General features: G+C 28.8%; 1 protein-coding gene across 1 annotated transcript; it reads left to right on the forward strand.

Moving 5' to 3' along the window:
- The first annotated feature begins 2734 nt into the window (after positions 1–2734).
- LOC125819946 (hydroxymethylglutaryl-CoA synthase-like) lies at positions 2735–7280 on the forward strand. Its single transcript, XM_049499350.1, has 12 exons — positions 2735–2947; positions 3848–3954; positions 4036–4168; positions 4325–4468; positions 4679–4837; positions 5560–5633; positions 5723–5798; positions 5897–5952; positions 6044–6131; positions 6253–6393; positions 6492–6641; positions 6744–7280. The coding sequence occupies exons 1-12, from the start codon at positions 2876–2878 to the stop codon at positions 6930–6932; spliced, it is 1389 nt and encodes a 462-aa protein (XP_049355307.1). The 5' UTR covers positions 2735–2875; the 3' UTR covers positions 6933–7280.
- Positions 7281–13778: the final 6498 nt, after the last annotated feature.

The raw sequence follows: 13778 nt of genomic DNA on the forward strand, positions 1-13778 counted from the left end.
AAAATTAGTATAAAAAATAATAAACTTTCTTAATTTGTTAAAATAAAGTTGCCTGCACTTTCATAGAAATGTATTCAGTAATTCTTCCATGTGTCCTCTTATCTTTAATAGAGGAAAAAAGTAAGAGTGATCTTTTTTATTTCAAATTGAGATATTTTTATATTTTTTGGATTAGATTTAAATAACTTATTCTAACTTTTATATAAGATTAGTCATTCAAAATATAATCATAATTTCAGCATTGATTTTTAGCAAATATCATCGATTAAATTTATATGATAAATTTATATGATAAATTTAATCTCAAAAATTTTAATCATTAAAATCAAACAAATCAAATATAATTCATATCTATTGGTTTGATTGTTGTTGGTTTAATTTAGTTGGATTTGAGTTTTTTAATTTTAAAAAACATAATGATATTTTATTTATTTATTTTCTACAATTTAAAAAGAATTTTTTTTAACCTATAATTAGTTATTAAGGCTATAATTTTTTAGATTGTGATTTTTTTTTCCTTAATATATATATCTATAGCATTTTAGTTTCGAACTATTGAAACTTCCCAACCTTTATCACAATTTTATGAAATTGTTACTCACTTATTTTCGAAAAGGTAAAAATTATCACTATCAAATTTGCATATATAAATTTAATACAAAGCACAATAATATAAAAATGGAACAGAATAAAAAATTCAATACTATTGATCCTTGTGTTTATCAAATTTAATATAACGTGAGCAGATTCTCGATTATCACAAAAAAACACAAATTACCAAAAATCATAATCAAATTCGAACTACTACAAAAAAGATGCCCCTTTTCAACCTAATTATATCTTAGGGTTTGTTTAAATAAGCTAATAACTTATGATTTAAATAAAAGTTATAAATTTTAAGAATTTTTTTAATTATTTTGATTTATTTTTATTATTTAACATAAAATAAATAATTTTAAAACAATTTAGTTTGTGCAACTATAAAATAAAATAAAAAATTATCTTTAACTTAAAAACATTAATAGTAATTCAATCCAATCAAACTCGTAGTACTTAATATTTATGTATTTTTTAAGAAAAAGTTTTGGCAAATTAGGTCATACAGATATAGTCTAATTATGTTTAGGCGGGTAATGATCCATTCATTTATTAGCATAGTTTATTTAGATTGCTAAAATCTGGATTAGTATGTAGCTCAAATTAATTCAATTTTTTTTTTTAACAAAATACTCTTTTTGTTCTTAATTACTTGTCCATTTTTTCTTTTTTTAGTTGTCCCTAGTTACTTGTCTATTTTGACAAATCAAGAAATGACAATTTTTTTTACATATTATACCCTTAATTAATTACTTTGAAAAAAAGTAGAACTTCTTAAAAATCTTACGTTTTTAATTCATCAATCTCATAATTAATAGAGGTAAAATCATAAACTCACTATGTCAATAATTGTTTTCTTAATAGGTGTGCAAATTCAAAAGTGGACAAATAATTAGGGACAAAGGAATATATTTTAAAAATTATTTATCTTATTTAATACTCCCTATGTTTCATATTAAGTGAACTTAGGTGACTTTTTCACTGTTCAAATTAATTGAATTGTTTAAAATTTAAGATGAATATTTGAATTCTTTTTCCATATTTATCATTTTCTTTAATGAAATTTGATATTTTATAAGAGATAAATTATACTAATTACAAAGTTATATTTATAATTTCACAAAAAATAATAATGGAAAAATATGAATTAAATTATATCTTTAAATATTATTCTTAATAAGTCTGCATTATTTCAAAAATTCATTTAATATAAAACAGAGAGAGAGTATGTTCTATAAACTATAATTTAAAAAAAAAAATTGTAAAAATAAAAATAAAACAATCAAACTTAATAAGAAATGACAGGTGAGTCATGACTAGCACAACCCATTCAATCAAAGTAATTTTTGACCGGTCTAGGGGTGAGTATAGTACGGTACAGTATTTCAAAGTTTTGATATCGTAATTTTGGTATTCGGTTTTGAAAATATTATATCATTATCATATCAATTTAATTCGGTATGATTCGGTACTTTAAAATTTGATTTCGATATTCTACGGTATGATAAATCGATAATTATAGTTTATTCAACTTCGACTAATATATACTCGTATAATAGAGTATTATGACTTTGACATTTAAAAAAAGATCTCAATTGTATCATACTAATACATTAAACATGTAGAAATATATATTCAAAAATAAAATACAAACAACTTCTTTTGTTAATCCATTAAATTTCAATCAAAATAGAGTAGTCAAAGTATATACTAATACTAGGTTGCATATTTGTTTGTATTTTAATAATATATATATATATATATATATATATATATATATATATATTATTTATGTAACTATATACTTCAGTATGATATTCGGTATATTGTTTCTAAATATCAAATACCGTATTGAATACCAAAAAAAAATTAAGATGTATATGATATACCATACCAAATACCATAATACCAAAACCGTGGTATTAAAAATTTTAAAATGATATAGTAATTCAATATATTTCATACCATGTCCACCCCTATTTATAGCTCATTTATTTATTAACTCAATCAATTTTAACTTGCTCGAACCCGCTTTAAAAATTGGTTACCAAGTCTGGTTTTGATAGTTGGACAGAGTAAACTAGTACTAGTATATATATATCCAACGGAAACATAACAAATTCATCATTCTTCTTCTTTCTCTTCCTTATTTGCCCATAGAATCAGTCACACATATTTCTCTCTGTCTTCTTCTCTGGAAACATTTTTCCTATTTTGAAGGACAAATTGTTTGGATCCATTGCGTTTATACTCAAACAAATAATAAAAATCATCAGAAATGGCAGCTCAACAGAAGAATGTCGGAATCCTCGCCATGGAAATTTACTTTCCTCCTACTTGCATTCAACAGGTAAATATGCTTAATCAATTCACATGAATATCAAATTGTTAGGTGTTTCAATTTGATCCAGTTTTTTTTTTTTTTTTTAATTTTATGATTCGGAGTCTCGAAGTTTTTTTTTTTTTTTTTTTTTTTGCCTTTTAATTTAATTGATGTTTTATAGTATTGAAATGAAACAGAGAAGATTTTCTGTTTCCTTTGAGGAAAATTTTGAAGAGTGAGAAATCGCTTGGTGTTTGTTGCGATTTATAAAATTGGAAGCTCAAGTTCTTATCAATTAGTTGATATTTGGGGAATCTGAGTAGCTCGGTTGGTTGTTTACGTGAACTTTAACCTGGCTAATAAGAGTTCGATTCCTGAAGAAAAAGTTTTAATTAATTTCATGCTTGCGATCATTTTATCAATTTAGTAATCTAATTAGGAGTTTTTTTTATTGATCTAAAGCTTGCAAACATAGATATTAACAGCTTAATGACTGCATGATGAGATATATATTGAGTGCTTTCCTTTGCAAACTTAAGCAAATTAAGAAATCTTATGAATCATAGTTGTTCATACACTAACTTGCAAGTCTTCAATTAGATTAATATGATGTAACAACAACTAAATTTTCCAATTATTTCGGGACTAAGTTCACATCATTGATTTCAAGAGATTGCTGTGTTTTTTTGTGAGATAATATCTCTTCGCGTGATTTAATGTCTACCTCGCCCGTTTTAGCACTTTGGATGATCATAGTTACCACACCTTAATCAGTTTGCAACCAGGGTCACTTTTTTGATATTATTAATGTAAAAGTAGCACTTGATTAGGCTATCAGATTATGAGTAAGTTGAATCAGCTAGTTTAGAGTTGTAGGATTTAGTTTTCTAATTTCGTCAAATTTTGTTTCCTATAAACTATGTATAGGAAACGTTGGAAGCTCATGATGGAGCAAGCAAAGGGAAATACACAATTGGTCTTGGACAAGATTGCATGGGATTTTGTACTGAGGTGGAAGATGTTATATCAATGAGGTATTGCCTTCATTACAGAATGGAATAATAAATTTCATCCTGATGTCCCGCAATTATTCTCATTTTATGGTTTGTCTTCAGTTTGACAGCTGTTTCTTCCCTTCTCGAAAAGTATGCGATTGATCCAAAGAAAGTTGGTAGACTGGAAGTTGGAAGTGAGACTGTTATTGATAAAAGCAAATCCATCAAGACGTTCCTGATGCAAATATTTGAGGTAATGATCTAAGTTCCTAGGCAGAATATTAACTCCTAAGTTGCATCAGCTATACTTTGTCTTTGTTAAGTTCTACTTTACCTATTAATGCTTTATATTTTGGTATTCGCATATGTTGGTATAGTTTCTTACTTCATGGCCATGTGAAACATGCAGAAATGCGGGAATACTGACATTGAAGGAGTTGACTCAACTAATGCATGCTATGGTGGAACTGCTGCATTGTTCAACTGTGTGAATTGGGTGGAGAGCGCATCATGGGATGGACGCTATGGACTTGTTGTATGCACAGATAGTGCGGTAATGATCATCACCTGTGAACATTTCTATTGCATGTGTATTGTCTAATGGACTTATGAATGCGCGTTCTGTATTTGGCATGTAGCTTGAAATAGAATCGGGATTGAACCATGTTCCATTTAATGTGATACATGGATATACCTGTAAATTTATATCATGTTCTTCTATTAGATGTACTCTGTTCACTTATTAGAGATATTCTTCTTATAGGTCTATGCTGAGGGACCTGCTAGGCCCACAGGAGGAGCAGCTGCCATTGCGATGCTAATTGGCCCTGATGCCCCTATTGTGTTTGAAAGCAAGATCAGGGCTAGTCATATGGCTCATGTCTATGATTTTTACAAGCCCATCCTAGACAGCGAATATCCAGTAATTCCTTCTTATCCTTGCAAGTCTGGTTAACTATCAGTTTTCCCAAGCATTCTTTGTGGCTGTTGCCTTTTCTTTTTCTTTCACCAGAACTTTGAGTGAAATCATTTGTAGGCCCAATTAAGGTTGATTCATGTTCCAATTGTGGTTCTGCACTAGCTGTGTCATGATTGCTGAAGCTTCAATATTTCCCGTATTGATATCTTGCATGCCTATTGTGCGCGACTATTGAGGAAACAAAATCTTATGCAAATTAGAACCTTCTTAGCAATTCAGTCTCACACTGGTTTTTAAATTGTCATTTAGGTGAAAAAAATACATTCATCAGTCATTCTGACAATAAATACAATAAATTTCCTCTGTAGTTTTCTTTGGAAATCTAGTGCCAACTGGCTTCTAAATTGTTCTTTTAAGCAGAAACTCATTCTTATAAAACAAACTTCCTCTGTTCTTCTTTTTACATGTTCGAGCAATATTATTTACTAGTTTCGGTACATTGCCTCTTTCTTTTATTGCTTTCCTTAGCTCTTTCTTGCGAGTTTCTAGTCGATCTGATAATTCTAAGTAAGTCGCTAATGTCTCCTTAAAAGTGTAGCTTATAGATTTTAAATAGCAAGATGGTTGACTTTGTTAGCAATGAAAATAGGCAGGATTGATGATGGATTTGTTCTGGCTGAATGTATGTTTTTTATTCACCTTACGATGAAAATTGTTGGCTGCAGGTAGTTGATGGCAAGCTTTCACAAACTTGTTACCTTGTGGCACTTGATTCTTGCTACAAGATCTTATGCAACAAGTAAGTTGCTCATCGGATACAGTCTTATATTTGGAAGTAGATCTCTTGTTTATCTTGTATTAATTGCCTTGCTGCATTTCATTTTCTAGATACGAGAAATTGGAAGGCAATCAGTTTTCGATAGCTGATGCAGCTTACTTTGTGTTCCATTCACCGTACAACAAGGTAGTTTATAGAGTCTATTGTGGATCGATGACTTTATTTGTACTTCTTCTCTATATGGAATTTTAATGACACTTGGATATTTTATTCAACTTCTGCAGCTTGTACAGAAGAGCTTTGCTCGGTTGGTATTCAATGACTTTACGAGGAATGCTAGGTGGGTTGCAAAGTTTCTCTTGCAGAGGATTTTCTTTTTATTCTTTAAAAGGAATTCTGTTCTCTTAAGAACTTCTGTTTTCCATTTCCAGCTCCATCGATGAATCTGCTAAAGAAAAGCTGGCCCCATTTTCGTCTCTAAGTCATGATGAAAGCTACCAAAGCCGTGATCTTGAGAAGGTTCACTCTTTCTTCTTCGAAAAATGCTAAAAATGAAGTCTTAAGTAGGATAATTGATGTCAGACCTATGTACATTGTGATTAGAACTAACAAACAACGGAATATCGTTAACCATATACAGGTATCCCAGCAAGTTGCAAAACCGTTTTACGATGAGAAGGTGCAACCTACCACATTAATACCAAAACAAGTTGGCAATATGTATACTGCCTCTCTATATGCTGCTTTTGCATCACTCCTTCACAATAAACACAACACACTGGTAATTCAGGAGTAACATTTCACATTTTGGTCCTTTTGTTTGTTTCATTCCATTATCTACCTGTTCGTTCTAGTTTCTGAATGATACTTTTGCTTCAGGCTGGACAACGGGTAGTTCTGTTCTCCTACGGTAGTGGATCAACCGCAACAATGTTCTCCCTCAAGCTTAATGAAGGCCAACATCCTTTTAGCTTGTCAAAGATTGCAAGTGTGATGAATGTTAAAGAGAAATTGGAATCAAGAAACGAGGTATACGCTATATGACTATATGACTTTGTAGCTTACACATCTTTTTCTTATGTCCATGTTTCAACATAGCCATCCTTGACAATCAATCTTGATCTCTGGCAGTTGACTCCTGAAAAATTCATCGAAATTATGAAACTAATGGAGCATAGGTACGGGGCCAAGGACTTTGTTACGAGCAAGGATTGTAGTCTTCTAGCTCCAGGAACCTACTACCTTACAGAGGTTGATTCCAAGTATAGAAGATTTTATGCCAAGAAAGCTGCTGAGAATGGACTGGCCAATGGTCATTGAAGATAAGTCCTAGCTAGCAACAAGCTGTAATGCCAACAATTTGGCTTGTGTTGTTTTGGTTTTCAAGTTGTGCTATTTAAACTTAGTGAGTTTTCAGTTTCTCTGTATTTCTTTTTTCAATTAAAGTTTTAAGAATTCAGTGTTTATGACCGCGAAGATGGAATCTGGGACGTAGGACTTATAGTATCTGTCCAGATCTGGCAAAAGCGATTGTTTCCTCTTTGGAGATAATTTATAGATGATTTACAGCCATCAATGTAATCTTGATTAAAATTACGCATTTGTGGAATTTGAAACTCCAAATTGATGAGCATGTAAGATGATTCGGATATCAATTTTATGAAAAAAGTCAAGTAAGAGCATATAAGAATTTTATTAAATACATTTTATTGCTACTTATTTTTTTTAAAGTTTGTTTTGTGCCACTAATTTTATCTGACCACCCTTGATATGATGAACATGCATCTGTCAAGCCGTCTTTATTTAATATTTTAAACACATTGCGCGTGCATCGCTCAGTTTGGTTCGATTTTATGTATTATCGGTTCGATTTATTGATTTTTAATTTTTAAATATACTAGACCAATAACAAACCAATAAGATATTCTTTATCGGTAAATCAGCGGTAAATGCTCTAGATATTCCGTCCAAAAACTAGAGCAAACTGTAGCATACAACTGATTTGTTTGTCTCAATGTATCTCTAGCAATTTGGCGCAATACATTGAGACAAGCAAATTAGCGGTAAATGCTTTGATTCAGTGAAACAAGAAATATAATGAGAAATTGCATCAATAAGAATAGATGTAGTACGAAGGCTACAATCACATGTTACAACCAAAACATAATATGTAATATCTTATGTGAAGTAGAAGTACTGTGACATGTGGAATGTGTAGACCGTAGTGTAGAGTAAGATTACTCATATAGTGTTTAGTTATGTTAAATTATAAATATTTAATATTTTTAAAGGGTATAGTAGTAAATTACTATCGTCTTAATGGATTATCAATTTACCCAATTACGCAATACTAAAAATCGATACCAAATCGATAACCCAATAATTATTATTTTTATAAAATCTTTAAAAACCCGTTAACCCAATAACATATTTTTCGGTTCAATTTTTGCACCTTACTAAATTTAAGTACACATTATTATTTGTGTGGCTTTGTAGGGACGAAACATTTTTAAAATGCTGATAAAATCATGTCATTTTTTTTAATATTTTTTTTTCAGAATGTCATGTTGTTCACGTTGGACTAATTTGTGAGGAAAACATTCTAAACGTGGATAAGATATAAAACTAATTTATTTATTTTTTGGAATTAATATATATATATGGCCTTTACTAGTTAGTTAGAAATAATAATATCCCAATATTTTTGAGGACCAACGATTGAACAGAATATGAAGCATTCAGAATAAATACGTAATTATTATCTCATAAAGTTATTTTTTTCTTTATTTCAATTTTTTCTTCAATATAAAGAACAATTTTCTAAAAAAATAACTATTAGTTGAGTGATTATTTGAGAAATCAATTCTATTATGTTCTATGATACATTCAAGATTCAATATGTGAGTGATCATATGAGAAATTAAATCCATTATGTTCTATATTACTTTCAAAATTCGATGTGGAATCACACAAAATACAACTACACAATATTTTTTTATATACAATCATGTCTTTCACACATTCGAAAAAATTATTAATTTGATTACCTATTTGAAAATGTAGACCAAAAGAATCTGCTAGTATTTTTTCAAGAGGAGCTTAGCTTATGTATATATTAATAATGTAAAAAAAAATTGTACGATCATGTCATATAATTTATCGTAACATGTATTTTATTTCATTTTCGAGATTAAAAGCCTCACTTTTTATAGTGGATCCTTCATTCCAATGCATAGAAGAAAAGTTAATACAACAATTGATAATTGACTAAATAACCTATAAGCAGGGGCGGATCTAAGGATAAATTGATATATTCGAAATAAAGAGGTTAGGTGGTTGTCATCATTGTGTATATGGACTTACTTGGAAAATGACAATTATGTTACAGTGCATTAAATTAAATTATTAAAATTAAAATTAAAATGAAGAGTATTAAATTTTATGAAGAGTTTTTTTAAAAAAAAAACAGAGAGAAGATTTTGAATTGTATGATACTAAATTAAGATTATGTAATAATGTATCATGATTTTCTTTAAACCTTGTAATTTTAAATAGTTTCAAATAGGATATTAAAATTTTAAAAAATTAAGAAAAAAAAAACATATAAATTAGATTCAGGATTTTCACAAAAGGGAGTTTGAATAATAATAAAAAAATTTATAAGTTAGTCAACCTTTAATTTTGTGTTTAGGAAATTCAAAATTTATATATATCCAATAAAATAGAAGAAGAAAAAAACACATTATATATAGAGTATAATTATTTGTCAAGGAGATTCAAATAAATACTCTCTCGCCCTCCTAAATCCACTCCAACTATACATTTCTATACATACCTATACCTTATATATATATATATATATTCTCGAAATATATAAATAGTATATGTTTCGTTCATGTTGATAAACTAGATCGCCGAAAAATACATTTTACATAAATTTTCCTAAATTAAAAAAGTAATATGCTGCTAAAAGTAGGAACAAAGGCTCATGGGTTAGACTAGTTTGAGTTGTTGCTGTCGGGTTTAATTGAAATGTGTTTTAATATCAACCACTCAAACAAAATTATCTCAATTTGAGAAAAGTGTTTTTGGTTTTTGCCAAAATTTGTTTTCTTTTCACGTATTGTAAACATGAATCCTTTCGAGTAAATTATATATCAAAAGACTTGAAACATTGAGAGGATTTTATATTTAAAATTCAGAATTGTTTAAATGAGATTTTGAGTTGGTCATAATTGAATATCAATGTATAGTTAACTATATTCAGTTTTTTCAGTGTATCATAATGTATAACTCATGTATAAATAAGGTACATTCAACTTTTTGAGTAGATTATAATGGTTAGAACCCGAGACCTCTAGTTAAAATAGAAACAATTTCATTCACTGCACTACATCTTTTGATAGCGTAAAAGAATTATTATTTTTACCATACATTCACTTAATTGCATTTGGTACGTTATACGTATAAATATTTCAACGGTTGATTGTACTTTTATTGGCAACCTATTTAATTGACAATAAAATCATGATCCACTTGGGCAGGTGGATTTGAGTGGATAAAAAATCTTATTGGATAAAACATCATTGTCTTATTAATTCTCTTTTGAAAAAGTCTTCTCTTTTAAATAAATAAATAATTCTCATCAAACCTATAAAATGCCTATAAATATTGACCACCCTATGCTACTTATAATGTAGGTTATTGGATTAATCTTTTGATCAAATGATTTAATTTTGTCTTTAATGTTTGGTGCCTTTGGAAATTTTTCAAATGAAAAATCATTCTAAGCCAAAAGATATATTGGACTTTGTTACAAGTGTTAATGGTTCCATCATGGCATCATGAGAGATATAATTACTTGGACTAAATTTTTTTTAATTTAATTTTTCGATTGATTGATTTTTTTAATGGACGATATTTCTTTTACGATGAAGACATTAAAAAGGATGTTAGTTCTTCAATAGAATCAAGTCTTCTCCTGATTGAAGAAGATCCATGAAATAGATTTAGGATCGAAAGAGTTTTGGATCAATTTAAATTAGTCAAAAGTAAAAATTACTAAAAATAATTGCTCGACTAAATAAATTCGCCTCTGATTGAATTGACGAAAACGCGACTAGTTAGAAAACTATGCATGACACTGTGATCATTTGGGTGAACTTTCATCCTACAAGCAAAGAAAACAACACTCTTTTGTGTGTGAAAAATTGCAAGAGTTATAAAAGGGGTTGTTTAGTAGTCGGTTAAAGTTGTGTGTGTATTCGTAATGTAGATATTACCAGATACATTAGCTAAGCGAGGATCCAAGCTGACAAACTATGACAAGGCTATCTTTTTGCAATCTCTGCCGGAATATATTAAAGACCAGCTTGATAAAGACAAGAACATAGATATCTCTATTAGACTAATTAGACCATCTATGTGTAATAAGTTAGCCCAGTTTGGTAACCTCCTTGTAACTACTAGCCCACCAAGGGAGTATGTTCTAGCTAACTCTTCTATAATTCCGTAGCATATATATATATATATATATATATATACATATATTATCCTTTCAACCATAATAAATATATAAAGGACAAAATGGAATTATTATTTTTTAGAGAAAAATTAATTGTTTGTCTTAATTTAACCTGTCAAGAAATTTAAGAAAGTTGTGAATTTTTTTGATGTTGTGGTTTTAAGTTAAGGATATGTACTAAAATACACTCTAAATCTTGTGGTTTTAAACATGTCACGTGAGATGTTAAAATTAAAAAGTTGTCAAATTAAGAAAGCGACATTTTATTTTAAACAAACTCAAAAATTATAAGAGAAATACATGTCTTATGTTTTCCTTATTTCTAATATTCCCTTCTATTTCTAAAAACCTCTAAAATCCCTTACTTTTCTCCTGATTCTAAATTATTTTATAATGTATCCAAGCTAATTTTTAATGTATCCGAGTTACATATTATGTATCCGATTTATTTTATAATGTATCCGAGCTACATATTAGTTGTGAAACTAAAAAAAAAACAGATAGTTTAAGTGTGTTTTGATAATTCTACTCCAAGTTTAAATGTGACAAAAAAATGAACAGGGTGAATATTAATTAAAAGATAATCAAATTTCATTGACTAAATAATATATTTATTTTTTCTTTTCGTTTAATAAATTTATGATCAAATATAAACTTGATAAATACAACAATTAATATGAGACTAAAGAAATACGTGGCGCTATTAGGATCTTTCAAATATATGTGGAAGTTCTTTAAATTGGAAGAGTCAAAAATACTTAATGGCGATAGGCTAGAGCACGTGAAGAAACGTTATCAGAGATGACATGGCAAATTTCTATTCGCTGTAAGACCCTTTAATTTTAGATTTTGTACGGACAATCTATTGAAACTCTGAGAGAGCCAGGAATTAAAGACTAAAATTTCATATCTGTAATTAATGCTTTAAGTAGTCAATGTTAGATACCTATGTTTTACGTTCTACATGACATTTTTAAATAATTGAGTCGAAAATAAATAACAAATAACAAAGAAAGATATGAATATGTTTGCGATGGAGAATGGAAACAGAGAGTCACTCCCATAACAAATGAATGGGGCTCTTAATCCTGATCGAACCAGAGATTTCGATAATTTGAGAAATCGACAGAAAGAGATGGATTGAATGCTGAAATCTCTCAAAAAATCTTGACTTTTTTGAGGCAGGGCTTCAATAAGAAGGAAGAGCGGGATGCGGCATTACTAGTACTAACTGAAATGAAATGGAATGATTGAGAATATCAACATATCCTACAAACCTTTGTGGGATAGAATAATTATTTTCGATAGAAGGGTTGCAAAAAGAAAATATGACAACAAAATATCAATCTACAAAGCAAAATGAAATACTCCACTAATAGATAGTAGAAACAGTACATAAAAGAACAAGAAACTACGTGATTACTAAATGTTATGATTCCTTTGATCCATTTAATGTGATACGTTTTTCCATTTTAGTTTGTCCCCAAAATAATTTAATTTTAATTTTTTTTCTTATACCCTTAATAATTTGATTTACAGCTACACACAAATATCTAAAAATTATTTTAAATTATAAATTTCAAAATTATGGTATCAAATCAAATGACACCAGATAAAATGTGACGAAGAGAGTATAAGTTATGAGGAAATTGGTATATAGCATACTAATATTCGCATTATTAATACTTATATAATTTTTTTGTTACACGTAGTAAAGTTTACCAAAAGAAGAAAAAGACACAAGTGGTGTTCTTTCCTTAATAGTTTTATGTCTTTTTTATTTTTATATCCATTGATTGCAACTCAAAAAGGAAAGATAATAGTATTAGAAAAGTCTTTGAGAAATCAATGCTCTTCATTTTTCCTTTTTTTTTTTTCATAGTCAACAATAATTTTCTTAACTAGGGTTTCTATAACAAAACTATTTGTAATTAGAAAACTATTACAAAGTTTTCTAATTACTTTTCTCTTCATCTTTCAGATCTGAAAAACCATAAAGTTTTTATTTTTAGGGGTTATATCCACTTCAAGATTTAGAATCTTTCTATTTTTGGAAACTTCTCATGAATTGGTAGGATTTCTTGATTTGGAGTTGTGTTATTTTGTCTTCAAAAAAGTTGACCATTTTAAGTGATTAGTCATATTCATGATTTGTTTGTTCTATTTTTGGAAACTTGTCATGGATTGCTAGGATTTCTTGATTTGGTTGTATTAATTTGTCTTAAAAAAATTTGACCTTTTTAATTGATTGTTCATAGTCATGATTTTCTTGTCTAAAATCTTGGTTTAGCAACCTTTTTATTTTTGGAAACTTTCTCATGAATTGGTAGGATTTCTTGATTTGGTTGTATTGTTTTCTCTTAAAAAAAGTTGATTCATATTCAGGATTTGCTTGTATCAAATCTTGATTTAGAGACCTTTCTATTTTTGAAAACTTTCACATGAGTTGCTTAGCTACTTGACAGTAAAGAGAGGGGGCGTTCAACCACTTGATTACAAAAAGGCAACAAGGTTCTCCCTTTCGGACTGATTATAACAAGGGATTTCTTGATTTGGTTGACTTACAAATTGACCCTTTTAAAGAGATTATTCATATCCATCATTTTCTTGTCTCAAATCTTGATTTAGAGACTTTCAATTAT

The sequence above is a fragment of the Solanum verrucosum genome, unplaced genomic scaffold (genome assembly GCF_900185275.1).
Source record: "Solanum verrucosum unplaced genomic scaffold, falcon-dt-bn FXZP01000229.1, whole genome shotgun sequence".
Lineage (NCBI taxonomy): Eukaryota > Viridiplantae > Streptophyta > Magnoliopsida > Solanales > Solanaceae > Solanum > Solanum verrucosum.